This window comes from Balaenoptera musculus, chromosome 1, assembly GCF_009873245.2.
Source record: "Balaenoptera musculus isolate JJ_BM4_2016_0621 chromosome 1, mBalMus1.pri.v3, whole genome shotgun sequence".
In the NCBI taxonomy this organism is placed as follows: domain Eukaryota; kingdom Metazoa; phylum Chordata; class Mammalia; order Artiodactyla; family Balaenopteridae; genus Balaenoptera; species Balaenoptera musculus.
Genome location: NC_045785.1, coordinates 119670192 through 119689269, shown reverse-complemented (window position 1 = coordinate 119689269; position 19078 = coordinate 119670192). Strand labels below are relative to the sequence as shown.

Sequence of the window (19078 nt, the reverse complement as noted above, 5' to 3'; positions counted from 1 at the left end):
AGCACTCTAGGCTTTTGCAGTTACAGAGGTTTCAGGAAAAAAAGTGAGATTGTTCTGGTCCTAGAGCATTAGAAGAGTTTTAATTGTCATATGGGTGGAAGTCAGGAGGCAGGTTAAGGAGGAAGCCAATGGGACTAGCTATACAAGTAGTTATGGGGAACCAAGGGAAATAAGCTTAGAAGTGGAGGACTTTGGAAGCAAGAAAGTGATGTTTGAAACTGCATCAGTTGATCAGCAGTTCTCAGAAGTGTGGTCCTGGGACCAGAGATATAAATTCTACGGTCCCACTTCCGACCTCTTGAATGAGAAACTCTGGGATGGGGCTGAGAAATCTGTGTTTTAACCAGACTTCCTGGTGATTGGGGTATATATTCAAGTTTGAGAAACTTCATGGTAAATAATAGAAAGCCATTACAAGCAAGTAGGAAAGTGTTTGTACTCTGGTAGTGAGTGCAGGATGTATTCAAGTAGGAAGAAGGAAATGATAAGGTGGGATGTCCCAGTAACTCAGGCCTGGAGAAAGGTGCTAAATTTTGATATGGAGAGGAAAAGGCACATTTAAAAGAATTTTCTAGGAAGAAAGAACAACATTTGTGATAGATTAGCTACTGGGAATGAAGAAGACAAACAGTTTAATGTGAATCAGAGAGTTTATAAGTTATGGGAAGGAGAAATTGTAATTACAGATAAACATGGGATGTTGGGAAGGAGGACAGAATAGAAAAGGAATCTATGGTACCATTCACAAGTCATTTCACAGCTCAGGTCCTTGCTTTCTCATTTATATTCTCAAGATGTTGAGTGTGATGATCTTGAAGTCTTAGTTTATAATAGCTAGAGAAGATATTAGAGGTTTTCTCACTAAACTTGTTTCCTCCCTCCCTTCCTTCCTTCCTTCCTTCCTCCCTCCCTCCCTTCCTCTCTCCCTCCCTTCCTTCTTTCTCTCCCTCCTTCCTGCCTTCTTTCCTCCCTTCCTTCCTTCCTTTCTTCCATCTTTCCTTCCTCTCTCTCTTTTCTTATTTTTCACTGAAGACAAGAGAACTCAGATAACTTTCTTAAGATCACGGAGCAAATTAGTGACTGAGTTGAAAATAGGGTTTAGTTAAGGGCAAATATTACCATGTTTACTGTTTCTTTCCTAAATTTCCTTCCTACTGTTACACAATATGTTATATGTTTTTTTGTGTGTAAATGTTCCTTCATTGGCACAGGATTTTCTGTGAGATAATAATAATAATAATAATAGTAAATAACACACCCTGTCATTTATGGAGTGCATCGTTAATGTGCTAGGCATTAATGTAAGTGCTTCACATATAATAACTAATTTCATAAACATAAGAACCTTTTGAGGTAGGTACCATTATCATCTCCAATTTACAGATGAGAAAACTGAGGCTTAGAAATTTGCCAAAAGTCACACATGTAGTAAGATAAATCTGGTCAGTTTGGCTTCAACATTCATGCCCTTAACCACTGTGCTATACTCCCTATTGCCTTTTAGGAAAAATTGCTTAGTGTTGGCATTAGCTACATTCTCTGGGGAATACCTCAACGTTTCACTTCACTTTCTCTCTGGGAACAGCCTCTTTGACCCGTATCCTACTTGCTTTGCAAATTCTTCCAGTTATATAACCTGAGACGGGAGTTTTGCCACAATTAGGAGTTGGACATTTTCTCTGCCAAGGTCGGGGAGAGATTGAGCACAATCCAACATGCTGCTTGTGACTATAATAATGGATTCAAGATCTGGAAAGTATCTAATGAAATCATCTGGACAGATCCAGTTGTCATATGACTTAGCTGTTATTCAAAACAGCTGGTTTTGTCTTTTCTTGATGAATTTCCTTCAGCAATGGAAAGTTGGCCACATTTAGTTCACTATTTCCATGGTTTTATCACCATACAGTTAGTAAGTTCTCCTGAACACTCCTGGTTTTTTTGTGAGGGCTTTTTCACACTTAGAGGTGGCTGGCTTTTGAACAATTTTTCAATGGATATATCATTATTTATATCTTTCTTGTTTGAAGCATCACTGTGCCTTAAAGTCATTCCAGGAACTCTTGCTTGGGTCTGGGTATCAGCTTGGGTAAAGCTGGGAGCTCTGGGGCTAAGGGCGAAGTCTCATTATGGGCAGCATATAACTATCCCCCTCTGTGATCCCCCCACCTCCCTGGAGTCCCACAAAGGTGTGTGTGACAGGGGAGAGTGGGGTGTCGATTAGTTAGAGAACCCTAAACCACAGTCTTCTGACCTTGTCGCAGGGGTTCCCTATTTTCCCTCTCTGTTTTTTCTGCCTCTTCCTTTACCACTCATCAAAAGCAATCCTTCTCTTTGGGACGAAGCCAGCATATCTCCCCAGTGAGTTTAGGGTCCTGGAAAACAAAGGCCAGAAATGGGATGGGATGCCATCTTCAATCAATACCTGCTTTCGGCCTCACAACACAACTCCCTCAGAGGTAAGAAAGAACAAATGCCTAGCTACCTTCTTGAAAGTCAGAAGAAAAACTATAAGTAGAGGAAAACATGAATTAACACCTCAATACCTTAATATTTTATATGTTATTATTATTACTTTTAAGAGTTGCTACAGGCCACCTGTTTTCTGCCTGTGTGCCGTGAGGAGTGAACTCTTGCCCACAGCTGGCGTGCTTGCACCTAGATTCAGGGATCCTGTGATTAAAATGAAAGTCCAGTGACCTCACGTGGTCTTCGACACTTGGAAATATCAGGGATGTGGGGGAGACAGAGTGTGTTTCTACCCCAGGTGATGGAGGCAGAGGATACATCATCAAGTAGGGCCAGGCTCTATTAACCTGCCTACATCCAGCCTACATTTGACTGACAGGGAGTAAACAAAGGTGCTGCGAAGATAGACTTTTCCCCACTGCTGCTAAGTGAGTCAGGGCCTCGCTTTCTTTTTTCGTCCTTGCTTTGCAGCCCAATACCTTACTGGCTTTTAACATGTAGTTTTCCTCCTATCTTCCCCAGTACAGAGTCTCCAGAAATTGCTTCTGGCTTTTCGCCAGGAAAGTACTGTTTAAGGCATATAATTCACTCATCCAATGAAGAGAAAATGAGCTTAATGCAATCAAATATTAATACGCCAGAAGTTAAGGGAAACTGCTATAAACTGTACCACTAAGTGGTATGAGATAGGTATTAAATAAGTAGAAATGATGATGATGGTGATGATGGTGACCGTGTATGACATGCTATTTATGTGCCAGGCACTGGGCTGACTTTTACATGCGTCATCTCATGCCCTCCACCCGGAAACTTTTTACAGCAGGTACTAACGTTATCTTCATTTTACAAATGACGGAACTGAGGCCGAGAGACATTATATAGCTTGCATAAGGTCGCATAGATTGTAAGTGGCTATTGAAAACTAGCCTAAATCAATTTATTCATATCCAACTCTTAGGTTCTTTTTGGTAGATAACTGTAGCTATTAATGGTTAGTGGTGGGTGATGGTTAGTTATTTCTCCACAACTTCACTACCAGCTAATGAAAGCAAGACCACCATATATATATAATGAAACCCAATTGTTCCGTACTTACTTAGGCAGATAGTTACTAACAAGTTGGTGCAAAATATTTATACAACTGGTTCTGTAATCTCAATAAAGGCATAATTCTTTGTGCTCCAACTATAACGTGTAGGAAAATTTCACTCTGACAATAATATTCTGAGGTTGGATTCTAATATCTTTGTAGCTGGTATCAGGCGACAAGAAATCTCTGTATCAAGGCCTAGATATAGGACTACTTAGGGATCAAGCCACAGGTGCCATCTCTAAGAGTGAAGAACTATTTACATTCTTACAACCTTTCTATGGAGTGGGTGTGAGTTTCCACAATAGTGTCTCTAGTACAAATGACTTGAATATCATTATTATGACTGGAGAGAGCCCATTCCCTATTGAACAAACCTACATGTGAAAACTCACTTCTAATATGCTCTGCTAATTGACAAAGCAACTGGTATTGCTCTCTATAAAGACAGCTGAGGCACTTAACATCGGCCGCCTTTGGAGTGGGGCCTTTTTCACAAGCCTGCTGACTGCCACTGTGATTAGAGCAAGTAGCTGAAGCTAAGGCTTACCCAGTGTCACACTGTAGCAATTACAAGCAGCTGAAATGTTTCATTTCATTGTTTGGATTCCTTATTTTGTGCTTGTCTTGCCCAACTGAAATATAAACTCCATGAGAGGCTCTTGTCTTTTTGTTTCACTGGGGATTTAAAAACCTGTAATAGTCTACGGCACATGGCAAGCATTTAATAAGCATACTTTTAATTTGTTGAAAAAATAAGTGAGCAAAAGGAGAAGCTATTGAGGCCAGTCTTCTCAATCTCAACTGTGATCCTATGAAACCAAGTCAGTAAGCTTGTACACGGAATCCCTCGTCTTTTACAGCAGGTTGCCTGTGAGGGGCCCTGGTGACGAATTAATCTGGGGTAGTTGAGGTAAGAGCTTGAACATAATGAAAATAGCTATCATTAAGAGAACTTACTGAAAGAAGAGGTTAGAAAATACTGTGTTGGAAGGTTATAATAGACAAAAGTGACTTCTATGCACACATTTGACACAACTGACATTGTCAATTCTTTTTTTTTTTAAATTAATTTATTTTTATTTTTGGCTGCGTTGGATCTTCATTGCTGCATGCGGCTTTCTCTAGTTGCAGAGAGCGGGGGCTACTCTTCGTTGTGGTGTGCGGGCTTCTCATTGTGGTGGCTTCTCTTGTTGTGGAGCATGGGCTCTAGGTATGCAGGCTTCAGTAGTTGTGGCATGCGAGCTCAGTAGTGGTGGCTCGCAGGCTCTAGAGCGCAGGCTCAGTAGTTGTGGCGCACGGACTTAGTCGCTCCGTGACATGTGCGATCTTACCGGCCCAGGGATCGAACCTGTGTCCCCTGCATTGGCAGGTGGATTCTTAACCACTGCACCACCAGGGAAGTCCCCGTCAATTCCATTTTTTCAACCATCTTACAGTTTGACATGGCTTGTTATTTAATTCATGATTAATATAAGTGAAAACCTAAACCTCTACCAGGGAATGATTCAATTGTGTTTGGAAACAGAGCTGTCATTTCTGGAGTTATATCCTAATGCATGAATAATAATAATACCGTATATTCTTTATCATTTTCTTCATCTTTCTATCATTTGGACCACTGAGGAGTATTTCATATTAACTAACCTAGAGTCATTTTTCATAATGTATCATATATTTATATGTCAGATAAAAAAATACAGACTTTTAACATGATATCACATTGCATTAGTAAACTACTTTTTCATTTTCTGCTAAAACATAAGCAATGGGTGGATTTTCTTTAGTTCAGATAGAAGTAGGTTAATTCAGGAAAATGGTAGATGCCAAACTCATACATTCTCTCTCCACCAAAATGACCCTGGAGGGGCTTCCCCCTGCACTTGAGAGTCAATCTTGATTTTAAGGGGCCATGTATGGAGGATCCTGGGGAGTTGAGAATTTCAGTTCTAGAATTGACCTGATTTTCCACAGATGTTTCCTTATATTCTACTAAGGGTTTTCAAGATCACCTTGTGTCTCATGAGCCATCTATCGGTAACAAACTCCATTGATCTCAAGTTTTCAATGAGCAGTCAACAAGAAGGCTTTTCCACTGTTGAACCAAATGAATCTCTCTAGATGGGTCCAGCACAGTGGACATAAGTCCTCTGGCCTCCCTTCTCTCCGTCAGCATCTGCTGGGGTTCTGTCTACGTGACTCAGATCTTGGCTGAAAAGAACTTAGAAAGCTCATTTCTTCCTCTGCTTTTCAGATCCGGCTGTAGTACTCTCCAGCTGTGGAATCTTGTTGCTAACAAGTGTTTTAGGAACTTTTATTTATCTTTAATGGGTATTTATCACATTTTTTGGAGCCAAGAAAAAGCATGTCCTTTTTGCTCCTGTAGAAACAAGCTTTGTGGTATTTCTTCAGAAGGCAGCGGCCTGGAACAGATCTGCTGTTTTTCACTGATGCTCACAATTTCCCATGTCCAGCAGGGGGCGTCTGCAACACAGATTTCAGTTGGATTGGATTTAAATTGGATTGTCCTTGACAGGGGACAGGTTGGAACACCTCTTTCAGAAATGTGTCCTAAATCCCCTGTCCTATGTACTTCCCAATTTTTCTCCGTCCCGTCTTCCTTCCTGGCTGTTCCCGACATACGTCCAATCTCAGAACTAGTCTGTGCCTCTGGAATACTTCTGTTTAAGTAAATCCTGATCAATTTTGGTCTCATGATGTATTCTGATCAGACTGAGTGATTGTAATTACCCTCCCTGCCTCTTCTCATCAGAGCGTGTCTTGTCCAGTGTGAGGGACTGAAGAGGATACTCCGTTTCAGCCCCCATTCGTCTATTTCCAGCTTCTCTAACAGACAGAAATCGAGTTCAGGTAGAGTCCTTGTAGTCATTTAATGACACTACCCCTCTGCCGTTAACCAAATCAGAGACGTCTTAGTCCTTGATGGCTTATTTTGTGCTACACCCCAATATTTCACCCACCCACCCCAAAATGCAGTTTTACTATAACCTAGCAATTCAATTCATTCATTCGTTTGCTGATGCATCAATTTATATGGTAAATATTTATTGCATGTCTGTTAAGTGCCAGGCCCTGGGCGAAGTGCTGAGACTGGAGCTGTGCACAAAACAGATATTGACCCTGCTCTTGGGGACCTGACATTCTCATGGGAGAGACAGACAGTACTCAAATAAATACACAGAGACATAATGCAAATCGATGAGGACCATGGAGGAAAAATACAGAGGCCTCTGAGAATATAGTAGGGGCAGCTGTTAAAGCATGTGTCTCCTATTACACTATCTTCATGTTATCACATTTGAGCCCCTTGAGGCTAGGGTCTATGTTCTTTTATTAATATATCCCCTCCACTTTTATCAATGACTAGAAAAATATCTAGCATATAGTTTACATGTATGTGTCCTACATTCCCTTGTTCCACGTGTCTCTGAAGCAAGGAACATCTTTGTAATCCTTGAAACACCGAGCACAGGACTCTATATATAGCTGGTTACTGATAAATTTTACTTGAATAAAATTGTATTTTTAAAAATTCAGCTATGTTTTTGTTTTAGTGATTGCTTGTACTGTTTTCCACACTTATTCATCCTAAGGTAATAACTTTCACCTCAATTCACCAATTAGTCGGAAGGACAGAGGTGGCCCAGGGCCTTTTGAAAGCCTACCCACACAGGGCACAGATTTAAAATTGCACAACCCTGCAATTATTCAAACTCTTTTCAGTTTGAAATCACTAATGTGAACCATCTAGTGAAAGGATTATCTTCCTCTGAACCCTTAATTAAAATTTCACCCAGGAATTTCCAATGATTTTATTTCAAAACAAGTTTTTCTTTGTAAAACCAAAGGATAACAAGGTTGGGGGTGAGATGAGAAGAGATGCAAATCGTTTCTTGTTAACAAGCATTAATGCAATGTAGCCCGGAAAACTGCCTGGTGGGCAAACAAATAGAGCCAAGGACTGAACTGAAATCATAAACACGTTAAAAAGTTTTCTTCTCTGGATGGGGTTGTTTTTGACATTAAATGAATGTCAGATACATTCAGGCTTATTTTTAAAGGAGGAAATAAAATGGAAGCTTTGAGCTTTTGTTTTGTTTGATTTTCCATTTGTTGTTGTTGTTTTTTTCATTCCCATATTTGGATATGTCCCTATGGTGGGGAGGAAGGGGAGAGGTGGGAATGAAATACTATTCCAGGAACTCTTAAGGAGAAAAACAAACATAGTAACACAGTTTATTCCTACAGAAAGAGTAAAATGTTTCAAGTAGTTTCAATCTCAGCACTGGTCAACTCTTCAGCTTTTAAACATTCACTGTTTTATAAGAGAGACAATAATGTTATTCACTCCCTATATGCTGTCAAACTCCTAATTCAACCAAATGGTCTTCCCAACTTATGTGCGTTAACATTTTAACGTCCTATGTTTGAACCTATACTAAACCATAGAGAGAAGTATTTTCCGAAGCACTGCATTTCCTTTCTCCCTTACATCCCCAGGGGAAGTATGAGGAAAAGAGTAATCTGATGTTCTGGCATGTTTCTCTACTTTGAGGAAGTGGAATCTGATTTTCTATGGGCAGTGTTATAAATGGCAGTTGATTTCCAGATTATCCCACAAAAAGACAATTTAAATAGTGATATAGATAAAATTATACGAGGGTTCTGGTTCATTCTGGTTTTAAAAGTCTTTTGTGGGATGTCTTGGAGAATTTAACCACCATTTATAGACAGTGTTTTCATGGGAAAATGCATCCTGAAAGAATTAGCAAAAGAAAAATTTGAAACAGATTTGTAAGACAGGATGCTACTTCTTCATGTAGAGACAGTCTTTGAAGGCATCTTTCAATAGTTTTAGCTTGTTTTGGTTTTCATACCAAATTTGCTGAAGGCTGCATACTATACAGAGGTCCTCCATCATCCAGCCTCCCATCAGGAAGGGGAGACAGAGTGAGCAGGCTTCATCTAACATGGCATTCTGCTCTCTCCAATCACACTTTACACTCAGGCAATGCAGAACCACTTTTGCATCCCTTCAAATGATATGCACATTATCCTCTTCCTATCCGGAAGTCCCAGCCTTTTCTTGCCCACCTGGCTAACTGCTATTCTACCCCTGCCTCTTCTGAGAAGCCCCACTGACTCACCCTTGTGGACATTGGGGTCCTCCCCCAGTGCTCTGCTGTTCACCTTTGTGGACACTGGATGCCCAGAGAGATGCTGCTCTCTGGGCATCTTCTTCTTTAATACCTGCTTGTGATTGCTCACAAGCTTGAGACTTCAATAGGCTGTAAGTACCCTGAAGGCAAAGACAAAACCCTGTGAGAGTTTGTCTGTTTACTGTGTACTGATGACACAGTAACATGATCAAGGAGTAAAGTAATATGAATAAATGAAATTTAAAAACGCTCAACCCCTTCATTCTAATAACCTCTTCATGTCCAACTTACTCTTTCACTAGGCAATCAAACACAAATATCTCTCCAGCTTTTACAAAAGCAAATGGCTCAAATGGAGCAAAAGAGAAAAAGAAAAAAGAAACAGAAGTTGAGATGGGGGGAAAAAATGCAAAACAAAAATCTAAAGAACCAACCAAATTACCAAGCACAGGAGAAACATTCATTAGACATGCATTAGATAATCTTTAGCTAAATATTGGTGAGCGAACTATTGGGTCAAGTGAAACTCAAACAGTTGCTTCACGACTTCCCCTTATGGGCAGGAACTGAGGGGCATGTGGAGCAAGCAGAAGAGGTATTATGGATGGAGTTCTTCAAGTGCTGGGTGGGATAGCATGTCTTGATGGAAAAGATGAACCTGGTGCTTCTGGCTGTAGTACTATACACTGGCCAGCAGAGGGTAGCCACACGTATTGCATACATTTTCCCCCCCAAATACTGTTTTCTTCATCCTTCAGATAAATATAAAATTGGCAGTTCTTGTCTCCAGAGGTAGAATATGGGAGGCAGTAGGTGTATTAATTCTTAGTAACATGTGGGAAATTTCTGAATGTTTTAATTTGGTAGTCAAAGCTAGGGAACATGGCTTGAGTTTGGCTGGAAAAAAACGATTATGCAGTTAGAACTAACTTGGAAGAAGCAGTATTATATGCCAAATGCTGCTTTAAGTGATTCACATGCATTAACATATTTAATCATCACAAAAATTGTATAAGTACGTACTATTTTATCAGTCCCACTTTCTAGGTGAAAAAACTTAACATTAGGTAATTTAAGCAGATTGCAGAGCCTGGAATCAAAGTACACTTATTCTTATTCTCATGTTTTATATAAGCTCCCTCAGCAGAACATTCTGTTTCGGCCATAATGTGCTCAGCTGAGCTTGATCTGCTGTCATGTGGTGCCTGAGTTGGCTTAAGCTGGAGAGCGAGTCCTAGGGAAAGAACAGAGGCAGGAAGAAATGAAAAGGAAAAGACATTGTGGAGGTTACTAATTCTAAATCAGAGTTTCAAAATAACATTTACTATACTAAAGGAACCTATGATATGATTGAATATTTATGTTTTTTTAAGTTATACAGTATATGTCCTTAACTTTTTCTCCCTAATATCCATAATTGCTAATGTCACACATTTTATTTATTTAAATTGTCTCATCACTGTCTCCGTGTGAATGGATGAGGAAAGTGTGTTTATAGTAACAAAACTCTATCTGGCAGCAACATGATATCCTAATCCCGACACAGCTCTGTAAGGCTTCGGTTATGATCAGCATTGACTGGGAAATAAATGTCGGCAGGTTTGTGAGGAACAAAAATCAAGAAAGTTTTAGTTCACTTTGGCAAATATTTTTGAATATTGACTATGCTGCCAAGCTTTGTGCTATGCACAGGGTTGAAAGGTATTTAAGACTCAATTCCCACCTGCAAAAAGTTCTTATATCCAGCTTGGAAAACAGACACATAAATCAGTAACCATAACGCAATATGATAAACCCTATCTTAAAAGCATGTATGAAGTGCCAAGGGGACAGTGAAAGGACAGCTTTTTGGGTCTTTCAATATACAATGGCTTGTCATATGGATTAATGCTTAAGATTTGCTTGGTGTTTTTGAATTCAGACTTGTGATAAAATGATGGGTAACTTAGGAGATTAGTTTTGAACTGGGCATGAAAACAGTTGCATTCTAGGATGGAGAAGTGCCCAGAATTCTGACCATGTCTGTTCACTAAAATGTTGAAGATAGAAAGGAGTAATACGATGCTGTCAGTCTGTTGGTAATTAATACTCATCTATTGAAGGCTTACTGCATGTAAGATACTGCAATAGCCATTGTGGAACAATGGGCAAGGGGTTGGAAAAAAATCAAATCCGTATAAAAGAAGAACAATTTACAGAGGAGTAATCATCAAGCAGAATAATTTAATTTTATAGGTACAAATGGCTGAAAAAAAAACATCTAGGTTAACTCTGTCATCTTACGGATGAGGGAACTGAGGTCTGGCAATAAAACATGATTACTTTTTCAAATGTTATACGTCTAATTAATGGCAGAGCTGGGACCAGAGCCCTCAGAAGACTGGTAGGCAATACAGTGAGTTCCACCTGTAAACTTAAAGTCAGACAGCTTGGGGTCAAGTCCATTTCCATCACATACTGGCTGGGTTACCTTAAGTAAGTTATTTGAATTCTCTGTCATTAGTTTCTTCACCTGTAAAATAGGACTACTATAGTATCTGCCATATATAACATGAAAGAATACATATAAAACAATAATTAAGATTAAAATGAGACAATGCATATTAGCCAGGGACATGTTAAGAGCTTGATAAATGTTATTAGAACTCAAGGTGTCCCAATTTCTACATTAGTATTCTTTCTGCCAAAACAGTGAAATGGGGTTTTGCTCATTTTTGTTTCTTTGACACAGAATGAAACCTCTTTTTTATATCTTTATGCTCATATGATGTCCATTTCCCCTCATACATCTCTTCTTTCAGGGCCAAGGAGATTAAGATCAAGTTGGGAATTCTCCTCCAGAAGCCGGAGTCTGCTGGTGACCTTGTCATTCCATACAATGAGAAGGCGGAGAAACCAGCCAAGACCCAGAAGTGAGTCCTGATTATGGATTCCACTCTTTTCCTCCAGGGGATGGCTATTCTTCAAGTGTATAGCACCATCCCTCCTCTGTAGAACTCCCCCCTTCAGTGACTCATTGGAGATCATAAGAGTACTCAGAGAATTGGTTTGTGAATAGGATATTTTTTTCACTCTTTCGTGTATGGAGCATAGTATTGCTTACTGGCAGGATGCTTAAAAAATGAAGATAAGACCACATCTTGGGACATCATTGGAGAAACAGGCCGTATCTTATAAAATGGCACCAGCCACCTCATCACACGGAAGTGTGGTTAAAAATACCTGTTCACTTGCTATCCTTGGGTCAGGTGAGCATTCCTGATGCAATTAATTATGATCCCTGGATGCTCACCTGCTCAGGAAATATCCTGAGGGCTACTTCCTCAGCAGGGAGATACAAGTGGTGACATTTCCCTCAAGAAGAGGCTAAGATCAAGGCAGATTATTAAGCCTAAAGGTTTCTTCTCCAAGATATTGTCCCTTCAAGGTCTAAAAGAGGACCAGAGTTCTGTTCCTTAGTGGAGGAATGAATACTTGACCAGATACTCCTATTTAATGCACATCAAGCAATTTTTCCCTAGTCCATAAATTAATAGTCCTGACAGGACTTCTGCAGTCCCTAGCCACACCCCCCCACACACATACTTCTATCAATTTAGGCATGGAGGGAAGCTATAATTCTGAATATTCACGATGTTATGGCAGTGAACATAGCCCACAATTTCATTGGCATTACTCTAACTTAATAACACTACTCACAGCATTCACGGTGTTTACCGTTGTTCCACTAGCTACACAGCCCGACATCGACTAGACAGATACACTCCATCTTCGCTTTAAAACAGAGACACCGTTAAAACCAAAAAGGAAAGTGGGAAGAAGATAAGCCAAATGTATTCAAACCCCTTCACTCTACTACCTAAAAGCTTTGAAGAGATCACAGAAGTGTGGTAAAAATATAGGAATCCCTTTTAACCTCCATTTCTTTTAAAATTTAATATTTGTATAAATTGGCCAATCTTTTCTCCAAATGACCTTCAAATTAATATAGCTGGATTGGTTGGGGGATAGAGAGACAGGTTATTCCTTTAAAATTTTTTTCATCAATCTAAGTGGATGTTTCCATTCTCTTTTTATTACTTCACAGTGATCCCAAACCGGAAATGAGGCATAATTGAGTATTCTGCGTTTAGAAAAGGGAAGTTAATTCAATGTGGAGTGGCAGGCACCAGGCACGGGGAGAGAATAAGAACCACATTTCATAATAGCAAAAGATCAAAAAGTCTATTTTGAAATAAACAGTGTGGTGGTTATTGATCTGTTGGAATTAACTTTTAAAAAATAAATACAGTGTTACATTTCCTGCTTTGATTCTCTGCTTTAATATCCCACACAGACACTTGAACTATTTGGCTTAACAAGGATTTGGAGAGAAGCAGTTTTGGAAGATAACTTGGGGCTGACATTTATTGGATTATTTTCTTCTCTTGTCTTCCAGCCCCCTTTTTCTTCCAGAAGTTTGAATTGTTTTGGAAAAATCTTTCTTATCCCTAGAGAATATTTGTGCATCTCTACTGCATTTTTAACAGTGACCATTACAAAGCTTTCCTATCCTCTTCCAAACTCCTAAACCCCATTTCACTCATATTTGGCAAATTTCCATGCCTTTTAACAAGCAGGAAAAGACTGTGTTCTGCAGGAGCTCGGCTGATCTCACTCCTCCTCACTTTAAAGTTTCTCTGTATTTTTTTACCCACATTCTTCTCAAGGAGAAGAACATAAATCTCAGAGGAGAAAATAGACCTTCTCCGGATGGAAGGTATTTTTAACTCCTCTCATCTTTTTAAAAAAAGCAATCCCTTTTTAAAAAAGCATTTTCTCTTTTTTAAATATATTTTTATTCTTATTAGAAATAAATTGAACCGTTTCAAAAAACAGAAAAAAGTTTCCTATATCCCTACCACCCAAGGCCAGCTTCTGTTACCATTTTAGTATTCTTAACTGCTCTTTTTCCCTCTGGACCCTCTTCCACTAGAACAAGCAAGTACCATATTCCACTCTGAAAAACACCCTGCCATCCCCTCACCCCTTCTACTCATATCTCTTCCTCTTGCTTACACTGGAAAACTCTAGAAATGGAAAGTCACTGCTTTCAATTTCTTCTTTAACTCCTTTTGTCGGGTCTAAACCTTACTACCTAACTGAAACCATCATCACCAAGGGCTAACTCCTGACTCGTGGACAGCATTTGACTCTTCTCACCAGTTGCCAACCTTAAAACTCTCCACCTTAACTTCTAATTTTGAATTCTCCCGCGGCCTTCTCTCTCTCTAAGGGCTCCCACTTTTGTCCACCCTCTATATGTGAGCATTCCCTAAGGCTCTGCTGTAGGTCCTCATAATGAAAAATAAACATGTTACAAGACCATGTAAATTTAGTTTACAGTAACTATTATCATGGCTCATAATATAATCAATTGCAAAATACTCAAGAGCTGGTGTAGATATTTTTATAGTTTATTTTATATTCTAGATGTTCATTTACTCTCTGTTGATGTCACTAATTTTAACTACCTTTTGTTGTTGCTGTTGTTTTGCCACTTTATAACTCTAGAATGACCTCCACACATAAACAGTCCCTAGCCTGTGCACGGGGGAGAACCATTACAAACTGTTGTCCTACATAAACTCCGGCCTGGTAAACTGCAGAGTAAGCCTTACTGTGCGGATTAAAGATGGATGCACAATGTTTGGCCAGTGGATAGACATCAAAAAGTGGCAGGTGTATTTATCTGCATCCCCATCCATGGTGCCCAAGTCACTGTTGGCCCTGGGGGGAGGGCTCAATAAATGTCCATGAACTTGAGACTGGACATGAACAGACACGTTGCAGGAAGGAGGGGAGAACTGAACAGGCACTTAAGTGCCAAAAAATAACTTGGATTTCACTTTCCTTGTCAAGGGCGAGAGCACGTTAAAACATTATCAGGGGTGTTTAAATATGTGCCAGGGACTGTGTAGATATTTTTAAAAAGGAAGAAAACAAAAAAGAAAACCACCGGTGCTTAGAGAGGTTAAAATAGTCTCCGAAGGTTAGAGCTAGTAAATGTCAGAGTTGCTTATAACTGTAGTCATGGTTCATGGGGCTAAAAATTCTGTACTCTAAGTGTTGGGTTATTTGTGACTTTCATCAACCAGACTAACTCTGAGCAAACTGAACCATTATTAATTTACACATTAATCTGACATGCACATTGCTGGGTAGATTAATACTGCAGGGAACGCACTGTCGGACAGGGTAGAATGGGAAAAGTTCTCCATGGCTGACACACTATACCTCCAGGCAGTGAGTGCCTTGTAGGAGATTCAAGAAATAAATGTGGTAAGAGTACAGTAAAGAGGGAGAGAACACTTCCAGCTGAGATCATCATTTCCTGGACCAAGTGGCATTTACACTGGCCATTATAAAACAGTTAATCATCTCTATAAATGTTTATTTTGCCTTTCATTGGAACTGGGTTCCTCTTTCCCTCCACACCCACACACAGAAACTCCATGCCCACTCCCTGTGGTCAGCTACGACCTTGCAAACCGGAATACTTATTGGTCACTTAGATCTGCATCTATCTCGTTTCAAAGAAGTCAGACTTAATGGCAGATTCTGAGAATCAGGACAGGATGAACTTGTGGCACCTCCTAGTCTGGGAATCAGAACACTGGGCTTCGAGGTGTGGAGGATGTGTTCTGCTTGACTGTGTCCTTGAAACAATTTGGACTAATATTACCCCCAAGCGGGTTCTGCACATATCCTTTTCAGGAATTTAATCTTGGCTGTGAGGCGCTGCTGATTGTGACCATTAGTCTGGTTCTAACAAGACCATTTGGGACAGCTTGGATCTGGTAACAGGCTTAAGTTCGGTGCACCTGCTCTTGCCATTTCTTCTTCCTGTGCCCCTCCATGCTAGCCAGAGGAAATGGAGGGCAGGAAGGTGATTTCATTTTACGAGGGGTATTTACAAAACCAGAAGGCGATTCAGCCTTCCCTTTGCTCTGTTTCTTTTGTTCAATTATTTAATGTCTTGTTGTTTCTGTCAACAATAAAGACTTGGCGGGTGTCATATGTACAAAGTTGAACCCACTGCAGTGAAGAAATTAAGGTTTATAAGACTGTGCTAAAAATGTTGGTACAAAACAATATATACATAGGAAGAATTCTCAGCGTGAAGTAATATAGAAGAGCCAAAAGGAGTTATTGACCTCTAGAAAATAGCTCCTTTTCTTGTTAGAAATAAAATGAGGCAGAAAAATATATGCGCATGCTTATCATTCCTTCCTCAGGTCATTTCTCCTCCCTGTGTTCCTTTACACTAACCAGAAGAAAACGGGAGGAGAGAAGGTAGTTCACTCATTAAAAATAAGTTTCCAAGGAATTAGTGTTGAGTTTTTGATCTACGATACCTATGTTTCTAGCCAGGAAAATGAAACCACTTAAGATTATTCCACCAGGTTTGTTACTCTCAGTTTTGGCATGTTTTAACCTTCAAATCGTAAAAGCGTAAAACTTTATGGAAAGTCGTATAATTAAGACTCAAAATCTGCACGTGCTCCACAGAGAGGAATAGAGAATGGAAGGAATTAGTCACAGCATTTTAGCCAAAAAATCTACTGCCATCCTGCATTCCTTACGTAGATAAAGTGAGACTGACTCTGAGCCTGGAGAGCAAAACGAAAAGGAGAATCAGCGATTGTCTTATCAATCTCACTGATAACCTAAAGAATTAAAGCCCTAAGATATTATTTTTTAAAAGCCAGAAGCAGGAATTTTCCTGGGTTGTCTGAACAGTTGATCAACAAGTTAAGAGCTAAGGAAATTCCAATTTAGGAAAAACACCTTCATTGGCCTTAATGTTCTAATAAATGCCTTGTTAGTCTGTTTTCATTTGACAATGAAGAACTCACATTGTAACACAAGAGTGAGAGCGGGGGCTGAGGGGGGAACCCCGGGAGAGCCCTGTCAGCCATTTTTCCCAGACAATACCAGCCCTCCTTGACACAATTCTACTGTGAAAGGAAAAATTGGTAGTTAAAACGAAAGAGCTGCAGGGTTTCTGCATATATAAACGTTAAAATAAAAACAGCCTAAGGGGGAATTATGTGTTGACTATTACCTTCAGCATCCTGAGCATTTGTGTACAACGTTCCTTTTCACGGTGTCTAACCACTTCTCTTCTCAGAAAGAGTAAATCTTTAAAAAAAAAAAAAATTATCCTGTTCTAATTTGGCAGGAAAATGCACCCAGAGTTTTTAAAACGTAGACTTCCTGTGAATCACATTCCCAACACGAGGCAACTTCACACCTTGCATCTTCCGTCAACCCCAATAAGGTGGCGAAGGGCTGTGGATGTGGAATCTGACGCCCTTTGCGGATTAAGTGGGTGTTTAAAGTGCAGCACTAGTGAAGCAGGGAACATGAGTTCAAGCCCTATAACGGGACAACTGGATTTTATTCAGTTACTTTTGGAAAAAAAGACCATAATTGGAGACACTGTTATGGGATACACAAGAATATCAAGACATGGCTTCATGACAAATAGACTCTGCTTCTGAAAAGGGAGAGGCCTGACCCAGTTGTTCAACAAGAGATGAAAATATGCAAGATAGATGTAGGCAAGCAAACCCAGCTCATCCTACTCACTTGTTCAGAATAAAACAGCTCTAACTCCCTTGTCCTGAGAATGGGTCATCAACTGTAACATTTCAAAGAAAAGCAAATCCAAGTCATTGTTGGTGTACGTGATTAACTCCTTTCTTATGGCTGTCTCCTTTCTCTTTCTTAATACTTGATTTAGACCCTCGTTGGACAAGGCCCTGCAGTGGCGTGATTCCCTGGACAAGCTCTTGCAGAACAACTGTAAGTCTGAATTATCTTTATAAAGGTCAGGGGAAGGACAGAGGCAAAAAAAAAAAAAAGCTTTAGGCTGCCCATGTTCTTCTTCCCCAATTTTGACGTTTCTTCAATTTTGGAAGAATGCCAGGGGAGTGTAGTTATCTAGCTCATGGCGGGAGAGTGTGAAAATAAGGTGTCCTGAGGACTCCTGAGTGCAGGTTGTATTCCCATCTGTCCTGCTTACTTGTGTGAGCGGAGCTAGTGGCTTGATCTGTGTAGTTCTTAAAATTTTCATCAGTAACACAGAGATACTGCCTCTTCCAGCTTGGCCTCATAATGGCTTGCCGTGGATTCGGTGTAGCAGGGTACATATCACTGGACTATGGGAATGGATTGGCTGTATGTCCTAGTTCAAATTGCTATTAATTGCTTTTGCAACCTGCCATGGGCTGTTACCCTCCCTTAACCACAGTTTCCTCTTCTGGCAGCAGGCCTTTTATATCTCCATTCAAGACATGAAAAAAGTGCCAGCAAGAACTCCTCTCCAAGCTAATACCAATATACCTGAGCACCATTTGCCTTTCCCCAATACAAAATCCTTACTGATTCCCAGGCCTAAAGTATCAAGTTCAAATTTCCAATGTTTAGGATTCTCCATAATAATGATGATATGGCTGGTCTGCAGTCAAATTGAACTGTTCTCCCCTCCATATAGGATTTCTACATGTATTCCCTTTGGCTGGAATACTTTGTATTCATACCTCTATCTGTTGAAATTCTCCTCTCCTATAAAAGTGAATCTAAATACTAAATGCCTAGTCTTCCTTGACCTTCTGGAATGATGTATCCTCCCTCTGAGGTTCCAGTGCAACTTGTCTGCACATTTTTATGCCGCTGTTACTTGCTACATTGTACTCTGATCATAGCCGTCTCCCTCCTATGACAGATTATAAACTCATTGACAGCCAGGATTTAGTCTTTTTCTTCTGGATAATTTCACAACAGGAAGTGCACAGTAATAGGAAAACAAATATTTGTTGAATCGTTCACTCTAAAAATAGGATTCAATGTAAGATATCTAACCCATATTTTTCCATTTCCACCACAAGATGGAATATGAAACTTTGTTAAATGCTTTGCAAAAATAAGGATTTAAAAAATATTTCCCACAGGACCATCAAGATTAATAGACACAGGGTAGATAGCAAAGAATGTATGTTGAATTGTATACAAACATTTTTTTATTTCTTGTTTTTGGTGAGGTAATCTTCCGCTTACTTGTGACAGAATCAATATCTTATATTTGGAGGCAGAACACCAAAGCCTCTGGTTTGGAACTTTCTCAATATTATCCATTTTTTATTTTCTTTTTATTTCTTGTGTTAAACAGAGTACCCAGTCCTGACACATATAAAGTGTTCCACGAATGCTTATTGAATAACTGGGTTAATGAATGACTTCATTATCCTTCTAGGACACAGAAATTCCATGAAGACAACTAGGGGAAAAATAT

General features: G+C 39.7%; 1 protein-coding gene across 1 annotated transcript in view; it reads left to right on the top strand.

The window, feature by feature from the left end:
• Positions 1–19078, top strand: part of RGS5 (regulator of G protein signaling 5) — a 49244-nt gene that overhangs the window by 16882 nt on the left and 13284 nt on the right. Inside the window, exons 2-3 of the mRNA XM_036823105.1 lie at positions 11541–11651; positions 17528–17589. Coding sequence (XP_036679000.1) covers positions 11541–11651; positions 17528–17589 — 173 coding nt within the window. The remainder of the gene's footprint in view (positions 1–11540; positions 11652–17527; positions 17590–19078) is intronic.